Source organism: Schistocerca piceifrons, chromosome 3, assembly GCF_021461385.2.
Source record: "Schistocerca piceifrons isolate TAMUIC-IGC-003096 chromosome 3, iqSchPice1.1, whole genome shotgun sequence".
NCBI lineage: Eukaryota > Metazoa > Arthropoda > Insecta > Orthoptera > Acrididae > Schistocerca > Schistocerca piceifrons.
The window spans coordinates 255,283,007-255,303,875 of record NC_060140.1 but is presented as its reverse complement, the minus strand read 5'-3'; the positions used below and the strand labels follow the sequence as shown (position 1 = coordinate 255,303,875).

At 40.3% G+C, this 20,869-nt stretch overlaps 1 protein-coding gene across 1 annotated transcript in view; it reads right to left on the bottom strand.

Annotated features, from left to right (window-relative positions):
* Nucleotides 1–20,869, bottom strand: part of LOC124788355 (condensin-2 complex subunit D3-like) — a 151,823-nt gene that overhangs the window by 94,795 nt on the left and 36,159 nt on the right. The window contains exons 2-4 of the mRNA XM_047255620.1: nt 9,547–9,723; nt 9,297–9,457; nt 9,052–9,202 (exon numbers count right to left, since the gene is read on the bottom strand). Coding sequence (XP_047111576.1) covers nt 9,052–9,202; nt 9,297–9,457; nt 9,547–9,723 — 489 coding nt within the window. The remainder of the gene's footprint in view (nt 1–9,051; nt 9,203–9,296; nt 9,458–9,546; nt 9,724–20,869) is intronic.

Sequence of the window (20,869 nt, the reverse complement as noted above, 5' to 3'; positions counted from 1 at the left end):
AGTCATTGGTGCCGACATGAGCAACAATTTGCAGTCGGGTGCACCCAGTGCTCTCTATCGCCGCCGGCAGGGCCTCCTCCACATCTCGGATGAGACCCCCCGGCAAACAGACTGAGTGAACACTGGCCTTCTTCCCCGACCTTTCCGCTATTTCCCTAAGGGGCTCCATCACCCTCCTAATGTTGGAGCTCCCAATAACTAATAAACCTCTCCCCCCGTGTGCCTGCTCAGCCCTTGCTGAAGGAGCGGCCACATGTCCACTCACAGGCAGAGCGGGCGATGCCACACGGCCAGCCTCCACATTGACCATCCACCTCGTGCGCCACGAACACTGCTGAACCCGCCACTCCCCTTGGGGAGAGGGTGGCCCAACCGCACCCGGTACCCGCAAAGATGTCTCGACAGCAGGGACACTGGGTGAAGCATGTAACACTTGGGGTGTACCATGCGACGCAGCAGACTCCCCACTGCCGCTACACTCCAAGGCAGCAGCCTGAAGACAGCTGACCGCGGCCATCAACACGTTCAGCTGTTGGCGAACAGTGGCCAGCTCCTCCTGCATCCGCACACAGCACTCACACATCCTATCCATCCTAAAAAATCAATTTACTGTAGAGAGTTAATCAACTTTTAACTAGACTGCTAATTCACTAAAGGCGGCTGATTGTTGACTAAACTGTGGTTGCTAGACTCTTCTTGTAGGAAACAATGAAAATAGCACTACCTGTCTCTGGACTGTATTGAAAACAAACACTAGCACTACTGGCACTATGGCTGACTAAAGGGACTCTCTGACTGTATTCAAAACAAACATGAAATCTATGGAACACTATTACTAGCACTCGACAATTAAAGCTTCCTAAAAGCAAAAACACATGGAAGAAGAAGTGACAAGTAACAAAAATACAGTTAATACTTAAACTAATGTAGCTCGCTGCACAGCAGACATGAAGCAGACGGCAGTTACGACGACACATTTTGTATTATAATGATATAGGGGAGCAGCGTTGGAGTGGCAATTACTAAAACAAATGCGTTTTTTTTGTTGCGAAGAGAACTATTTACAAAATTTCAATCACCAACTTTCTCCTCTGAATGTGGAAATATTATGTCAACCTCCATCTACATAAGGAGAAAATATCATCATAATAAAATAAAACAGAGTGCAAAAAGAAAGATTTCCTGCATGCTATTCAAGGCAGAACAGTAAAGAAATTATCTAAAAATGGTACGATGAACCCTCTGACAAACACTTAAGTGTGAATTCCAGGTTAGTCATGTACATAAAAAATATAAAATGCAAACAACTGATCATTCATTGACATAATAATGCACGGAAACTATTGCAATATTGCTCCAAGAAAACAGAATGAAATTGTTTGAGGTTGGCTGATTTCAAAAATGTTGAAATGATTGCACTGATTGCAGCACTGTAATATATTATTGTTATTACTAAAAATTTAGGCACATTAATGTTTGTTGACTCATTAATTACAATGTTATACATGCTGTCACCAATATCTTGTCACAAATTTTCCACAAAATAGGGCCTTAGTACGTTTCATGTTTTATAGTGCCCGCCCGGCTAGCCATGCGGTCTAACGTGCTGCTTCCCGAGTGGGAAGGCGTGTCGGTTCCCGGCACAAATCCACCTGCCAGATTGCTGTCGAGGTCCAGTGTGCCGGCCAGCCTGTGGATGGTTTTTTAAGGCAGTTTTCCATCTGCCTAAGCGAATGCAGGCTGGTTCCCCTTATTCCGCCTCAGTTACACTATGTGTTAGCGATTGTTGCGCAAACACTTTCACACTTTCTTCACGTACACATACACCATAATTACTCTTCCACGCAAACATTTGAGATGTTCCCTGGGGGAGGGGGGGGGGGGGGGTGTCCACTGGGGGCCGAACTGCACATTAACCTGGGTTTGGTATGGGGTGGCGGCAGGGTAGGTGGCCTGCTGTGGCCTCTTGTGGACCACTGCAAGCTACGGCGGGGCGAAGTGTGTCCGTCATTTCTAGGTCCCAGTTCCATACACAATACACACACATTTTATTGCTGCACTATGTTTTGTTCTTTGTATTTGAAGTTTCCTGGCAACATCATTGTCCGAATTTACTCACATATGATTCACATACGTGACCACATGATATGACGCCACAGTGGCAAAAATACAAGGCAACTCTCTGCTAGAATTACTTCTAGCGATTCTTTCATGTTTTTGCAAGGTATTTTTGTTTAGGATGCCACAGCTGTCTTGTGTTTTTTTGTGCCACTACAGCTTCTATGTCGGCATAAGGTACTAACAAAGTACTATGACAAAATTTGCAAGATCCCTTGTGTCATTGCCAAAAATTCTTTCTAACAAGCTTGCAAATTTACTATTGTGTAGCCATGCAGCTTGACATTTCTGTGTATACTGTGCCTTTACTTTACCCATGTTTAGCACTAAAACAATATCCAGTGATGTAAACAAAACCACATTAACACCAGCCCTACTGGTAAGCACAGCGCACGCAGTTGCACATTTATTAATACTACAACGCAAAACAATAAAGGAGCGAAGGCGGAATACCATGTACTATAAATGTTTAGTTGATATAAATTCGAGAACTAGTAGACATTAATAAGTTAAATAGTGCTTTTTTCTGTATGTTAAATGGACCAAATTATTTTTAAAACTAATTTTAGCCTAATATGTTCAAAATCTACCATAATTCCCACTAGCCACTAGACAGGTCTCAAATCCACCAGACTTGTTGGGAAAACACTATCTTGGCAACCCTGACACAGTGACAACACACAAACGCAAGTCCAAACAGAGTACAAAACTGCGCAATACAAGCATAAATTCTATGAAATGTGCAGGAAAGAGGAAAAGGTACAATCTATAGCATGGCACTCGCGACTTCCTGATTTCTTCAAGCTCCGAGAAGTACACTGGTTAAAAAGACTAATAAACAAAGGACTTCCACAACTGATCAAAAACCGAAATGATGGGTGTTCAAAACTGTCTTAGGTTTGACGATCATTAGCTAAAAATCAGCAGAAATAATGGAATAATCAGGAGGCAGGAGAAAAAGCTGAAAATCTGGAGTCTTCCACATAAATCAGGAGAGTTGGCAGGCCTGTTCTGTCAGGGGAAGAACAGTGGTTGTCAACAGATGGGTATGTCTGGCTTCAGGATGCATGCGTGGTGAAGAAGGGATTAATGGAATCAACCCCTTTGTCTAAGAGGAAGCAAGAAGAACAGAAACATCGAGACAGCAGGACTGCGATGCATACCTTGCCGGTCCTCCCTCTTCACTGAGAAACCAGTGGCAAGTTTCCGTAATTAATGCCACAACTTGACATTAGAAAAGAATAGGTTACATCAAGTTGTGCAAGAGTATGTCGAAAATGCCAAAGTCTGACTGTCACTTTTTAGCACCACTCTGTAAGATTTCCCAGCTCGTCTGAAATTCCTGTTCTCCTTGCTGACGTTTTAAAGCATTCATTAATTAAAACTTCCAGGCTGAATTGGCGTGGTCCATATATAAAACTACTACTCCTTCCCGACATTTCGTAGCCTACTGCGGACAACATCTTCCGAGGTGAGTCGGCTACTGGCCGCTAGGCACTGGAGGTCCCACTAATATAGAGCGCTTAGATGGCACCACAACTCATCACGTGCTTTCAACTTTTAAACTATCTCTGGCTAGTGCCATCTCTCTCGATTACAGAATAATGCCAAACGAGGGAATATCAAAAAAACACCTTCCAAGCAGACAAGTTTCCTGATGTCAGCAAAACTCTTAAGTATTAACATCAACATCTTTTGTAACTGTTTTCAGATGGAGAAAGTAAGCCAAATGGTATATGTGTTTCATTAAGACCACTATTGTTATTTTATTTCAATAAAATGAAACACATTTGGTGACAAAAATACACATTTCCTTCGAGATGCAAGACATTTAAAATACCTTCACTGATTTTAGAAATATCCTCAGAAAAAAGCAGGTCTCTTGAAAGAAGTGTACAAAGCAGGGAGTACACAGTGTACAAACAGCCAGCATCTGCCACAATTTTCTTCTTCTTATCATCCTTACTTTCTAATATATAAACTGCTATGAAAGTGCCAAAATGTAATAGAATATATAAAATATCTTTAAAATGTTGCACTGCCAAGGAGCACCATAGTCCTGGGTCCATGGATAAGCCACAAAAATCCACTGCATTATGCCACACACAAAGAGGCTCAGCCTGTAGGCAGGTCAGTGAGACTAGATCTGACGGGCAGGACCTGCACATTAGCCAGAGATAGTTTTAAAGTCGAAAGCACGTGATGAGTGGCAGCGCTATATAAGCAGGACCTCCAGCGCCTAGCAGCCAGTCACCGGCTCACCTCGGAAGATGTTGCCCGCAGTAGGTAACAAAACGTCAGGAAGGAGAAGAAGTTTTATATATGGACCATGGCAATTCAGCACGGAAATTTTAATTAATGAAGATGCCGGGCATGAAAGCTTACATGTTATGGTTTTAAAGCATTATTGGAATCCCTTTTAATGGCCTACCGCTCCACCAAAACAGCGGGGTAAAAAACAATGTAGTCACTGAAAATAAAATCGCATTAAAGGTCAGTGAGATGATGAGCAGCTGTCACAACTACAGGTGCATTACGAAGTTAGTAAGATGACATTGTGCAAACTTTGCATTGTTTTGCCAAAGGTAGTAAATTTTAATAAGGAAACAAAAGAAATGTAGCTTCTTCTTGAAATTCACCACTTTTGAGTGAGTGGTTTTCAAGAGACAGCAAGTTTAAGTTGCTAAATATATAATAAAGGGGCTGGACCAATGAACATACTGAAAAATGGATGGTTGTACCATAAACCACAGTGCTGTTATAGAAACTAAATTGCAAAATTTGAAATGAAGTTTCCGAAAAAATTCTTCATTTGTGTAACTATGTTGTCTGTTGCTGCGTTATAATAACTGAATTGGATAGGTAAAAAATCTATTCACCAAGAGCCGGCAGAACACACACATTAAAGACTATTGTGATTGGCAAGCTTTCAGAGCCTGTGGCTCCTTCTTCAGGCAGAAAGGTTGAAGGGGGAGGAAGAAGGGTGAAGAGAAAGGACTGGAGAAGTCTAGGAAAAGGGGTAGATTTTGGGAAAGTCACCCAGAACCACGGATCAGTGGAGACTTACCATACCAGATGAGAAGGAAAGTCTTATGGTTGAGGATTGCATTGGATGAGATTTGAAGTCCCCCAACAATCAGTCTTCCCTTCTCATCTCGTATGATAAGTCTCCACTGACCTGCAGTTCTGGGTGACTTTCATAAAATATGCCAGCACTTGGTCAGTAGATTTTTTTATCTAGCCAATTACATGATTTTATCAATAATTAATTGTTTTGTTGTTATAATAACTGAAGGTATTTTAAATCCATCTTTGCAACTATGGTACAAGAAACAATAGTGCCAAACGAGAAAATATCAAAAAATACCTTGCAAGCAGACAAGTTTCCTGATGTGAGAAAAAAATCTTAAGTATTAACATCAACATCTTTTGTAACTGTTTTCAGATGGAGAAAGTAAGCCAAATGGTATATGTGTTTCATTAAGACCACTATTGTTATTTTATTTCGATAAAATGAAACATTTGGCGACAAAAATACGCATTTCCTTGGAGACACAAGGCATTTAAAATACCTTCACTGATTTTAGAAATATCCTCAGAAAAAAAGCAGGTCACTTGAAAGAAGTGTGTAAAGTGGGGAGTACACAGTGTACAAACCGCCAGCATCTGCCACAATTTTCTTCTTCTTATCATCCTTACTTTCTAATATATAAACTGCTTTGAAAGTGCCAAAATGTAATAGAATATACAAAATATCTTTAAAATATTGCACTGCCAAGGAGCACACAGTCCTGGCTCCAAGGATAAGCTGCAAAAATCCATCGCATTACGCCACACACAAACAGGCCCAACCTGTAGGGAGGTCGTTGAGACTAGATCCGATGGGCAGTTCCTGCACATTAGTGAGAAATGACGGACTTCAGATCAGCAGGCCTGATCTGTTAGAGGTACCCGAAGAAATGGTCTGCGGTTTTTGCTCGGCATGGAAATCCACTTGTGTGGCCAGCTATCCATGAGTCACAGCAGCATGTTGATGAAATGAGGCCACGATGATCAGTCCATGCAACATATAACTTGTGCAAATACTCTGAGGACCTAATGAGGATAGGTAGCAACTCATCATAAAGATGATCACTAAGATACAGACATGTACATAGTAAAGATAACCACATTCTCCCAACTACATTTTTGGCTCTAGCCTTTGTCAGAAAATGAGAGGACACACTCATTCACACAATCACTCAGACACAACTCATGCACATACTGTCTGTTGCATCTACAGTCTCTGAGAATCAGATCCAAACAAACCACTCCTCATGTCTGCCTACCTCTCGTTGGCAGCTGCTAGCCTAGCGGAAAGAAGTGGTAGCAGCATTGATTGCAAGCTGAGGGGAGTGGTAGGAATGGGAGAAGAAATACGAATGAGGGAGTTAGGAAATGGCACACATACTCAGCCGCACCCAGCCAGCGACAATGCATGACATCTCAGTAAACAAACCATTACACCTACTGAGACAAAAATGAGATCTCTTCCAGTGTTCATTTCCCTGATATTCCCTGATTTCCAGAACTTGTGGTAACCCTGGATATACACTTGAAAAATCCCCAAAAGTCTCCTGCTATCTATTTCCAGTTTCAACCATCTTTCTTACCCAGTATTATGCGAGCGTCACTGCTTTTCGTGAGCGCTTCAAACTCTGGCGCTTTGTTGTGAATGTTTTGACAGTTTGCAATCAGTATCTTAATACTCTCACCTGCAGGAGGCATTTCTTTCAATCGCACTGATACTTTGGGGTTTCCTACAGCTATCATTATATGGATTGGATGGAGAGTTGCCTAATCTAAAAAACCCTTGTGTGCACCCCACACACAGTCAGCTACCTGAGTAGCAGTCTATGATATGTAGTCCACACCTGACCTATTTAGGGAAGTCCTGCAGTTCCCAACTCTATGGTGCAAGTCCCGGAAGTCACACCCCAACTTGTCACAGAACATTCGAAGTCTCTGGTTCAGTCCTTCCACTTGACTCGGAACCTAACGGCCACGATCGGTTCTGGGGACAATGCTGCAAGGTGTGAACTTCATTGAAACTCCACACGCAAGGTTGCTCTTCTCAACCTCCTCTGCCAATCACTGGAATGACCCAAAAATGACCTCAGAGTCCAGACAACAGGCATCATTTGTTCCAACATGCGCCACAATCTGCAGGGTGCACTTCTTCCCACAATGGATGCCATAATAGTCTATTCAACATGTTGAATGAGGCCTCCAGACCCGCACACTGAGTGCATCTTGTGTCCTTTGCTGCCATTTCTCTAAGCGGTAATGGAACACAACATTAGCAGTGTGGTGCTTGACACAGTGACGTCGATTAAATAGGTTACAAAATAGGATACAAAATGGAATGAGCATGTAAGGACAGAAGCAGGGAAGACAAATGGTCGATTTTAATTTGTTGGGAGAAGTTTAGGAAAGTGCAGCTCACTTACAAGGGAGAACAGAATAAGTATCAAAATTTGTTTCAGGGTTTTCTGTTGCTTCCACATGTAATAAAACTAGTTATCTCTCAGTAGTTACAACAAAATGAAAATGTGGCAAGTCATCTAAGTTGATTGAATAATTAAATAAAGCTATATATGTGCATTAATGAACATAGGAGAACTGTAAGCCTTGGGGACATTCAGTTCTTAGTTGCTGAGCATGAGTCAAGGAATCTGAGTGCTTGATTCACCACACAAGCTATCCAGACTATTCCACCTGATAATAAATTCCCTGAACTCTAGAGATGTAGACCTGCCCAACAACACATTGCTGCACTCTAAAACCCTCCTGAAACTAACACCCTTGAATGAATCCAACTGTATTTTTTCGTTATATAATTTTCTTTATTATCATTCTTTGCTACATCCTAATTCTTAATCACATTGTTCATCTCTCTTCCCCTTAATCTATCTTTACTTCTCACTCAGTCCTTACCTCTGGGATGGAGCTACCACAGTGCTTACCAATGTACCATATCTGACCACCTCTTCTGATGCTTTGTCTACCATCAACCTCATAGGAGTATCTTTCTCATCCTAGGGGCCAAGTGACATGCCTTTCCTTTATAACCTTCCGCAACCTGCCTGATCTCCTCCCTAACTATTAGTCTCGAAACCTAGGTGGTATGCCCCTTTTATTTTTCTATATGTCTATCGGCATTTCAACTCCACAAGGTACGTACTGACACACACACACACACACACACACACACACAGGTGAAAGTCAAACGGGACTTAGGGATATAAGATTTTAAAAATTGTTGCATATTTAATATGCTGACAAATAAAACACCCTCAAGTCTTATTTCTGCAAGATACTTCTATTATCTTCCTGATCCCCATCCAGTGCAGCCTTTACATTTAATTATTTCTCACCTCAAGGTTTTCCGCAGCTGGTGACTTCTTTTTGCCACCATTTCTTTACAGACAGAAAGAGGTTTAGAATTTGGCATCCTGTTGTAGTCAAGCTCCCTAAAAACTGTGAACATCTTGATTTGGCAGACAAAGCCTACTCCTGAATGAACACTGGTTATCTTAACCATTGCACCACATCAGTCAGGCCCAGCCACTAAAAGCCATTTACGTGCCTACTGATTTCATTCAGCTGTTTACATATGGACTAGTTTCCCCAAAACCTCTTTATAGAGAAAATTTCACTGTAGAGAACAGGAGAACTTATTCATTAGATGTCCCATTACTACAATTTGCTAGATTTTCCCATTATTTGTCTACAGGAATGACAGTGAACAAAGTGAACATTTTCACTTGGTAATAAATAAATGGACCACAGAGCTACCTTAGAATTTAGGGCCACTGGCCCTCTAGATTACCTATGACATTAAGGCAAATAAGCTGCAAAGGGCAATACAAGAAGCACCAATTAATTACCTACCTTGTAATCACGAAAATTCTCTAGGAAGTAATCCAAAACAAACTGTACTTTAGGTATCCGCATGTTCTCTGCAATACAACTGAGAAGCAGCCACACAGGACATTCATTGGGGGTCCCAATGTGTGTATGCATTGCGTTCACAACTCCAGTACTGAAAACAATTGCAATTACAAGTGTGATTATTATGTTACTTTAGAGCACTGTTACACTGTACGTTAACCACTGTGTGGAATTGAAATACTTACCTGATCATATTGTTTTTGCACCAGAACGAACATGTCTTAGACAAAAGTCTTTTCATGCTTTTATCAAGAACACGTTTAATAATCTGCCAGGGAAGCTTGTGTGAATCTGTATATTCTTTTTCGAATGGTACAATATTACAAACTATTATTCTGTGGAATGCCTGCAAAATATGTGCACAATAGTTCAAAGAATATAACTGCAACTCAATATAAACAACAAAATGTTGCATGTTAGATAATATAACTATACCTCAAAAACCTTTTCCTGAACCTTGGTTTCTGGGTCAGAGATTCTTGGCAATACAGATTCAACAACAACAGCCTGAAGACCTTCATGGTCAGGATAGTAGCACAATAACTCTGAAAGACTCTGAACCATGTGTTTTCTAATGAGAACAGCTGGATCTAAACAATGTCCACCCATCAGCTGCAACAAAATCACATAATTAGTTGCACTGAAATTACCAGTCTTTATTACTTAATAGTAAGCTTTTGTCTGTTTCCCAAAGTTAAAATCAGAAAGCACTTCAGTACTGGTTATAAAATGTGAAGGAAATGCACACATGTGATCAGCCTGTGAACATAAATTTTCAGAACACGGCACACTCCACCGCAAAGTGAACGATTAAGGCTGGAAAATGCAAATGCAAAATGGGGAATGATGAAATATATCTTACATACAACACCATTCTGCAAATATGTTCCAAATTGATACTGACAGCATCAGTGAATCAGAGGAATATCTACATTCCGACTGTTGAAACACAAATAACTGTCATCACACTGACTTCTTCAATGTAAAGACTGAAAGAGATAAAAAAAAAAAATAACTCCACACACTGTATGTGGTGGGACACGAGGTACACTAAATGATTATGAAGTAACAGCTTCACAAATGTCTGTATCATGTCACATTTCCCAGATTTAAGAGCATTTAGCATTTGTACATTTACCCTTTCCTGTTCCCCATCTCCATCCTGATAAAGAAATTTTACACTTGTTTCAGGAATTGGTAAACAGGTAAATCTCCCTGGTCAAAAATATAACTGCATCATTCTATAACAAGGTCATAAAATTAATGTGTCCTCCAATACAGTCCCATGTATATGATTCTAAAATTTTACTCTGGCATGTTGATTTGTTTTTCTTAAACTTGTGACTATGCTAGCCAAATAACACTGAGAAATGTGTTCAAGAACGAAAGTACTAAATAATACACATCTGCATGACAGATTCTTTTACTCCACACATGACTGTTATCCACTGGGCTATATAGTGTGTAAACCAATATATCAAGCTTTTACATAAGAACATCTGCACAAGAGATATTTGCCACTATTTATTGGTGTTTATCATATTGCCTGAGTCTCTGGGTGCAACATTTATGTATTAATACACAAACAAAGCTGTTTATATAGCCTTTCTAAATATATTTTAATGTTATTCTCAACAGCTGGACAATGCAAGAACGAATGTCTTTTATGGCACTTTCGTTTGTAGTACTGCTTGTTATGCATCCTCCATATCCCTTTCTGCCACATCTATTAAATATGCACTCATAACTCTGTTATTTGTATATCATTGTTCACCATCTTATGAGTCTAAAGTCTCCCCAACCCCCTCAACATCTGTCTTGGTGCTTTGTCCTTCATGCATACTGAATAATGCAGCAGGAGGTCTCCTGTGCTTTGTCTCTCCAGTCACCTAACACCTCTCGCATACCCACCATCCGGCCACAATGGAGAACTCTTCTTTTGACACAGTACCACCCAGCACTTGAGCAACTGAATCACATTCTCCACCAGGATTTCAACAACCTCTCGTTGTGCCCTGAAGTGCAGAATATCCTACCCACTATCCTACCTACCCATCCCATAGTGGTATTCTACTACCCAACAAACCAACACAATATCTTTGTCCATACCTAATCCACCACTGCTCCCAACCCTTTGCCCCATGTCTCATATCCTTCCATAGACCTAGATGCAAGACATTTTCCACACATCCTCACACCACCACTTACTCCACTCCTGTCACAGTGTCCTCCTACCCATCAAATGCATGGGTACCTGTGAAAGCAGCCATGTGATATACAAACTATGCCTAACAACTGTGCTGTTTTCTACATGAGTATGACAACTAACAAGCTGTCTGTCCACATGAAAGCCCACTGCCAAACTGTGGCCAAAGAGAGAGTTGGACCACCCAGTTACTGAACATGCTACCCTACATGCTGTGCTTCACTTGAATGAATGCTTCACAGCATCCACTGTGTCATGTGGATTCTTCCAATAAACACCAGCTTTTCTGAACTGTGCAGGGCATTCTTGTAAACCTTCTGGCCTCAATCTTCACTAGCTCCTGAGAACCACCTTCTTTCCTGCTCCTCCTCCAGCACTATCGTAGCCCTCTATTCAACAATATACTTACTAGTCTTTTCCTCTCCTCTAGATCTCTCTGCTCCCCTTCTTCCTCCCTCAGCACAGCCTCCCAACTCTGCACCTATCAGCCCTATGCTGTCCTCACCATGTCTCTGCTTATTCCCACAGTGGCACATCATCTTCCCCCACTCCTACAGTGCTGCCCCTCCCCTCCTCCTTATCTCCGTCAGCCACCTCAGATTGCTGCTCACATCAGACAAAGGCATGTCCCGAGTCAGGACTGAATGGCCGCAGACAGGAGCCACGTGTGTGAGTTGTGCTTGAGTAAGTGTACGGATGTTTTCTGCTTCTGAAGAAGAACCTCTTTGTCCAGAAGATAAAAGTTTAGCAGTCTTTCCATTGTGTCTCTCTGTGACTCAGTGCCTCCTCTATGCAGTGAGCAAAGAATTTAGGATGTATATTCCATTCCTATACATATTTAGTAATTACGAAGCATTTCCTGCACAGAGGGCTTGGGGGAGGAGGATATGTACGGAGCTATTGAACATTCAGACACAAATGGACATTGGGGAGGGGGGGGGGGGGGGGCGAGGAGGAAATAGAAAGAGAGAGAGGAGAGGGGGAGAAGATTATTCACAGAGAGTTAGGGGGAGGAGGAGATGTATGGAGAGAAAAAGGAGGATGAGAATATGGGCAGAGAGAGGGGGTTTGGGAAGATGGGCAGAGAGAGAGAGAGAGAGGGGGGGGGGGGGGGGAAGGAATTTAGGATGTATTTTCAATTCCTATACATATTTATCACTTGTGAAGCATTGTCCAGTACTCTAGTTGTCTCAACAATACAGGGCGTTCCAAATTATCTATACAATTTGGTCAGAAATTGGGTGAGGCAGAAAGTGTGGTTTTTGGCATAATTTTCATACACAACCAAGGATCCAGTAGCTGCTTGACAGAGTTCACTGTGTTAAGGTGACAAAATTTTCTAGACCTAAATTCAGAATACATTAAAAAATTTTGACATTGCAAAAAATGTCTTAATTAAATATAATTCCAAACGATTAGTTTAACTTGTTACAAAAAAAGTACTTTAATTTATATATTACTAGAACCTTCTAAGGTGAAGGAGTGCAAGCAGACAGTATTTATTAGTGCCGTAAATTTTCTTCTGCGTGTCTGTTCTCTTCAACAGCATTTGAAAACATTCAACTCAAGTTTCATCATAATTTGCTCTAGTCACTAACATTGCTTTTGTAGTTTCTTCAAGCACTGTCTTGTCACTGCACCATGTATTATTCATTTGGAAAAATGACCTTTCAGTAGCATAATACTGACACTGGTGAAATGAAAATCTAATTCATGATAAATCATTTCATAATTGTTAAATCCAGGACAAATAGGTGTCCCAAATTACTTTTGAAAAAATTTCAGACAGAGCTAGAAAAATTGTAACTGTCACTAATAAAAGGGGAGGACAGATGTCATCATAAACATGTGCAGAACAGGATATTCCAGTCCCATGTCCGACCTAGCATGTCCTCGTCAACACATGCTATTGCTGCTATGATGTGAGCTCACAGTTCCTGCAGATCCCGCCCAAAGAAAAGAAATCATCTATGGTTTGCAGGACCTGAGTGTCAGGTCTGGTCAGTACCACACACAGTGCCAATTGCTGGCATGGGGAGGGGTCAATAACTAACACGGGAAAATAAGTAAATAAAAATAGCGTCGGTGTGTGTGTGTTTTTGAACATTATGCCACAAACCACACCGTTCCACCTATTCCCATTTCTGAAACATACGTGGTCAAAGCTGTACTTGTCGCTGAGTTTTTAACACACTAAAACACAAAAAATATCTATGGACCAGTCCTTATTTGACAAAATTTAACAAAGGTTTATTACAATCTAATTATTTCCAATCAATTGAATTTCTCTAGACATGAAAAAAGGTTTGGTTTTACCCCGGACAACTGAATAAAAATCCCTCCAGTATGCATCTCGACACCCTCAAAACTAGGACCACCCTGAAGAAACCTGAATGTACTGCAGTCCTAGTTGGGGGCGCAAAGATGAGCATAATTATTTCCTTAATGATCAATGAAGAAGAAAGGAACCTTGCCTTGTTTTAGCAACAGTTTGCATTCCATTTTATAAAAAATGTGTGACGATGTCCACAATTTGTGTGGAAGGTAAATATTTTGTTCAGTAAATTACTCCACTGGCTACATACATACATGCACACAATGCTGTTTACATTCCACAGCCTGTGAAAAGAAGCAACTATAGCGTTACTTGGATATGACGAAGTGCTACTCACATTCAAACATTGGTACTTCAGTTTCACAGTAAGCCTATCTCAAAGTAGCATTGTAAACAATCTGTAGCAGTATAACAAAGTGCGCATCCCTCTAGCACCCTGGGAGCAACGGACTCACCAGACCACCAGGGTACTCAATTCTTAGCCAAAACAATAGATCATTTTGGTGCTATTAAATCGTTACTGTTGACTGGGCTCTTTTACCAACTGTGTTCAGTAATACTGTTGTTCATAGTTGTCAAATGTAGGGACATGTCCCAATGCATGGGGGCTTTTGGCTCTTTTTTCCAAAATGCAATGCCGGAATTCCAATACCTCCATAAAACGTAGGGATTTTTTGTCCAAAAAAGAAAAATCAAAAAAAAAAAAAAAAAAAAAAATTAAAAAAGAAAAAGTTGCCAAACGGTACAAATTTTAAACATTGTATACGTCTGTCTCCATTGTGTACAGAAAGTTGGCCTGAAGGGTCTAACTTACTCAGGGACAAAACGAGGTGGAGAAGGGAAATATTTTAGTCACTGCCTGGAGAGGATAAGTGACAGGGGAAATACTGATATTTTTGTTGCTTAGTGCTTCTCGTGCCTATGAACTGCTGCCTCCTAAGGTAATGCAACACAAATTGCCAAGCAAAGTAATAGATGCACAGCAGACAACATATACAATGGGCTGTCGATAAAATACCGATATGTCGATATTTTTTCCAAAAAATATCAATACATATAGGCGATATTTTTTCCCCTGATATATTCATATCTAAATGGCAATATCGAGTGCTGATACTTTCATTTTATATTACATTTCTTTCACAACTTTCAGAAAATTTTTTGAAGTTGTTCTTTTGAAATTGTAGTAGGACATAATTTTACTTTCACTATGTGAAGGAGTCTTAGTACTTTTTGAGCTTTCATTACATCCAATCTTTCTCTTTGGCTGTGCAAAGAAATTACCTGTGGCACAAAAGAAGAACTCCGTTTGCGTTGAGGTGGGCGGTGTGAATGGAATAACAAGATTTCCGATGTGCAGAAACAGCACATGAGTTGCATTAAAGAACAATTTTTAACACAACTACTGTGCTATTTCCTCACATTGTCATTCTCCAAAGACAGCTGTTGTAAATGACGAACAAAAAAAAAACAGGGAAGTCAACATGAAGTGTTCCGGACAAATCCAATATGTGACAAAATCGAACAATGGACCCATCAGACTCCTTTTATTGTGCCACTTATATGCAGTTACCATTTTTAGCAATGTGGTTATCATCAAGAAAGAACACATATTGTTTTCCTTTCAAGTCTTGCTCTAAGGGGGATATGCAGGCTGCTGGTTTGTTGATTTAAAGAATATCTAATAATAAATATGTACTTAGAATTTACAGCGCTTAAATCCGCACATATAAAGCTTTTTTTAAAAGCAAATTTATTAAAACATAATACAGATTAAAATGAAAATCCTTTTAATATAAGTAGTAGTATCTTTCAAGAGTAACATTACTCGATGTAACCCCCTTCAGTCGTAATGGCCACCTCCAGTCTTGTCCTGAAGCGATCACACGCACTCTTTGAAACAGCGCTGTCCATATTCGCAAATGCTGCTTCGATAGTGGTGTGTAGAGGTGCGACATTAGGGTGTCTCGTCTTATCGGTAACTCTTTTGATTGTGCACCAATCATAGTGTCCGAGGGGATTCATATCCAGGCTATTCAGGAGCCAAAACTTCTTTGACCAGAGCATGTCAATATTATTGGAGAGCCAATTTTGGACTAAATGGCACATATGAGGTCCTCCTCTGCCATCTGACACATTCACTCTCTGACATTCAATACCGATGGCAATTTCCTCAGCAATTGACCCGGGTCCTCCAAAATCAGCACCAGAGCCTTTTCGATGACCGCCGCAGTTCATGACACGCTTTTCCTCGAAAGAGATTTCAGGTTCATGGAAACTTCCCCAGACTTCTCAGAAGCATTATACTTGGCCACAATATCATAAACAGTTGATCTCAGCTACATGAGGAGTCAAACAATTTCAATGTGTGGATGCCCAGTGTGAAGCCTTTCGATAATCGCGGCTCTTTGGTTGTACGCTGCACTGGTCCGTAACATCTCTGCCATTTCTGACCGTTTAGTAGATGCCCATGGCTTTCAAAGAACATCAGCCTGCAACAGAACTACAATATGGCGGGAAATTCAAATTAAAATTTGTTTGCATCTAAGCACTGCACCCTGCGTTTACAATGTGCTGCCGATATTTTTATAGCCAGGTATGTCGTTATTTTGTCTGCTGATAAATTGATACTCTTTTTTAAATATCAATATAACAGATTCCCTATATTTTTAAAAATATTAACAGTCCTAGTCTGCACATGACAATGCGCACGCCTGTGTGTGTTATTTCTGCTAATTTTTATGCATGCCCTTTTATTCCAGTGCATCAATGATTGTGCATGAGGAAAGACGCATCCTGTGGACATACCTTTTACTTTTTCAAGTGATTACTGTTTCACCACGATCTTTACGTTTGCAGAGTGTATAAGACACAATGGGACTCAAGACCGTGGTGTGAAAAAATAAAATAGTCTACAAAAAGCAGTTGTTGGATTCTTATTTACCTCACTTAATGACACTAATACGCTATCACAGATGTGCATGAACTTCAGTGTAAGGGGCTTTTGTGAAAGATTGATACGTCTTTGCATCATTTCAATCACAGCAATTGTTCAGTACGAATCACGAGATGAGTAAGTACTTGACCAGCAGAACATCTTAAGAATCTTGATAGTGGCACTGGTTTCAGCGCTTATCCCGCAACACATTTCAGCGTTCCACAATGTTATAATCTAGAGACTGGGACTTTGTGAAACCCCGAAGCTAGTCATTTGAAGAAATAAAAATTTGGATCTGAAAGCTAACTTACTTAGTTTCTTTGTATAATGCATAATATCTATTCCTCACCGTACCCCAACCCTCATCCCTGCCCTTCCCAAGTACCAAAATAAAAAATTAAAAATATAAACTAACAATGAGTCATTTCTTTTCAGACTCCTCCAATGGAGAGCAACTGAAAATAGTGCATCATTTCCAAAAGAAATACTCTATTTTGCTACAACTGTCAGTGCCTTTAGTAGGAGGCACAAAACAATGAACTGCCACACATGACGTAGGGAATAGCAGCAACAAGCTTCTCAAATAGCAATGAGAATATTTTGTTGTTTGAGAACTATGACCGTTAAGTGTACTAAGTTGTTAACATAGGGGAAATGTTACTACCCAATACGTGATTTTTTTTTTTTCTTTGGTCATCAGCGTAGAATTTTTTGTGTCCGTAGGGGCTTTCATGGTGAAGGTGGGGACTTTTCACATGTCGTGTACGAACATGGTCGCAAATGAGTTGGCAACACTGCTGTCATTCCAATCAGAGTCGCCGACCTTAACGGTATTCCGCTAAACATGGCACAGTTTTTTTATCTTCGGTGCGTAATTCTAAAAGTGTTAAAACGTAATGCAATTTTAACTTCCTTTGCCTGAAAATAAAACGAATCTCCATTCCAAAGTACAAAAAATATCTGATTCACCATTACAGTAATTTTAAAATGTTAGTGCATTAAAGATTAATACAGATTTAATATGAACTGTGCATGTTACATACTGTTTAATCTGCACACTTTCATATTCATTATGATGAACAGTGTGTGTTCTCGAATGCTGCCAAACTAGTAAAAATGATACCAATCTTGCTGCATGGGAATCCAAGTGTTGAACGGGCCTTCTCCAAGACAGACATTAAAACTAAAAAACATATAGGCAAAACCCTGAAATACTCGTTAAGAGTGCACCTTGACATGCGAAAGAAGCACAATTGTTGCATTTCGTACTCAGTTCAGGAGGAATGTTGCCTTCATTTGTAAAATGTATGTACCACCTCTCTAACAAAAATGAACAACTGTCATGAGGTGAGCAAAGTATTGCTATATTTACATTGTGTATTTCACTGCCAGTTTAAAACACACTTCATACACAAAGCTAACAAAAACACTTGCAAATTAATATGTTATACATTCACAAGTTTAAATTCCGCATAAACATGAGAGTACCAGTTGCATCAAACTACAATTATTATACTTATTAACAGCGACCTTGTGAATGATCCATGATCTTCCCCAAGTTCATCACAGTCGTCCTTGATATCACTGATCATCAAAAATGGCTAGATGGAAAAGTATGGAATAAACTTGATTATAGTTTGTTATTTTTTAGTCTGTATCACTGGTAATTTGTGTAAGCTATACAATAAATTATGTATAGAGGAATTCGAGTATGCTCATAGCGAAAATAATTATTTTTGCCTTGCAGCACTGGATCTGATACTTGCAGTAGCTTTCTGTTAAGTTTTTAGTTCATGTTTATTACTAGTGTGTTCGTGTTATAGTAAGTGAACTTTGTGTTTGCCATCTGGATCAAAATGCCGAAACGCTCAGTTGCATTGGAATTTTACAGAAAAACTGAAAGAAACATTCGCCATCTCTATGACCTGTAAAAAGGAAATCTGTTTTCACCCTTCATCTAGTAACTTAATGGACCACTTGAAAAGGAAGCACCAACAGTTCTTATACATTGCATCTCTTGATAATGGTCAGAAGATACAACAAGCAGTAAACTCGCCTGATCTGATGCTGGCACCACGTCTACCTAACTCTCCCATCTCTGGCTGCACAATGTCTCCTCCTCTTCCTGTTAGCATTACTGCATTCGTGGATGTGGCAAGTATGTCAAGTAGCTACCTGATTTCACAAGCAGCATTATGACATAAACAACAATAGAAAATCAACCCTCTAATCATCCAAGTACTGCAGCCCCACAAGCATCGAGAAAAATACCAATGCAGACATCAATATTTGGTACCCTGAAAATAAAAGAATTATATATAAGGTTCATTCAAATGAAACTTGGTCAGTGCATCTACCTTTGCCTTACACGTAAGGTGGCACCACGTAACTGCGGGTATGGCGGTGCCACCTATTGTTATAGAGACTGAGACATGCACACAGTTTGATGTTGCATAGTGCCCATGTGGTTTCACACCAGAGAGAAGTTTGTCACACAAGTTATCGTCCACCACCGATCATGCAGGCAAGTAAGCAGGAACAACGAGGAGTGATTCAATTTTTGACGGAGGAGGAAGTTGGAGGCTGTGAAATGTATCGACGGATGAAGGCTGTGTACAGTGAGTACAGTCTGAGTCACTCAAGTGTTGTGGAATGGCGCAAATGATTCCTTGAGGGGCGCAAGTAACCGGAAGATGATGCTCGTCTTGGACAGGCTCATCCACCACACAGTCCCAACCTTCCACCTTGTGACTTTCATGTGTTTGGACCTCTAAAACAACCTATTTGCAAACATCGATTGGCAACGGACGATGAAGTGTGTGACTGGGTCCAGGCCTGGATCCGACAGCAGCCTACTAGCTTCTTCAAGGATGGAATCGACTGGCTAGTGTTGCAATGAGATAAATGTGCAAACAGTTTTTGTGGCTATTTTTCAGTATTTGTACTGTGCATAACTACATTTTTGAGTTAATAAAATCGTTACCATTACTTTACACAAGTGACCAGGTTTCATTTGAATACCCCTTATAGTACTAAAATTAAAGAGACTGACAACTTCCCCTTCGATACTGTAGCTGAGTATTACATTCTGTTTTCTTTGGTTGATAATACCAAATTTATGAAACTAGTTAAGACAACAGAACTGCAGTATTCTTTGCCTTCCAGGAAAACCCTGATAAACAAACTGCTAAATGATAATTGTCAGAATTAGGGGAGTTCTTGGCAATATACTGGCTGAAACCAAATATGTCACACTGGCTGTGCCTCTGTGTGACAGTGCACTTTACTGAGCAGTATGGTACAAGCTGAAGTTGGCTGTTCTGGGCACTGTGCACATCACTGATCGCCACACTTCCGAATACATTATGAAGAGCATTAAAACAATTATTTCTGAATGGGAAATAGATGAAGAAGTGTTTTCTCTCGTCACTTACAACACAACTGTTATGGCAGATGTAGCAAGGAAAATTAATGTTATTCATATGGGATGAGCTGCTCACTCAATTTAGTATTATCAGCAATTTAGTAGTATCAGATGTGTTCAACCATCCTGAATCAGTAGCACTAAGTTCCTTGAGACAGAAATGTCGCAAAATCATTGGGTTTTTCAAAAGTAGTATCGTAGCCACTGCAGAACTGGTAGACGGCCAAGTTTGGCTGAATAATAAACTGTTAAAGCTAAAACAGAAGCCACCCATCAGGTGGAACTCCACATTTCTTAAAACAATATGCCTAGCGTTGGTCAAAGATGCATCATGACATTTTCATATGTTAACTGTGAAGATTTGAAGGTAGATGACGGGGGCATTTTGGAAGACTGCTTTCCTCTACTGGAACCTCTGTTTGAGTTAACAGAAGAACTGTCCAGAGTACAAGTTACAACAGCCTTCACTGTAGTCCCATTAGTTCAAAGATGCCAAAGAGCTGTGACAGAGACAACCACAATGACTAAGCTAGGCACTGCTTACTGGAGACCCTGTCAAAAAGGATGATGCCTTATGAACAAGACAGCACCAGCACTTGTGCCAAAGCGACTATTTTAGACCCTCAGTTCAAAAAATATGATTTAGGAGTAGCTGAAAGTGCTGAGAACGCTATGAGTGATCTTATAACAGAGATTAGGCAAACTCCAAACAATGGCAGAGTTGTGGTTGATAGTTGGTGACACAAGTAGAAGATGGTGAAACACAAGTTAAGAAGAAAATCTGGAATTTTTTCATGGAAAAGAATTACAAAAATGAGTCAGCATTTTCAAAAATGAGTCAGTATCAGGTAAACT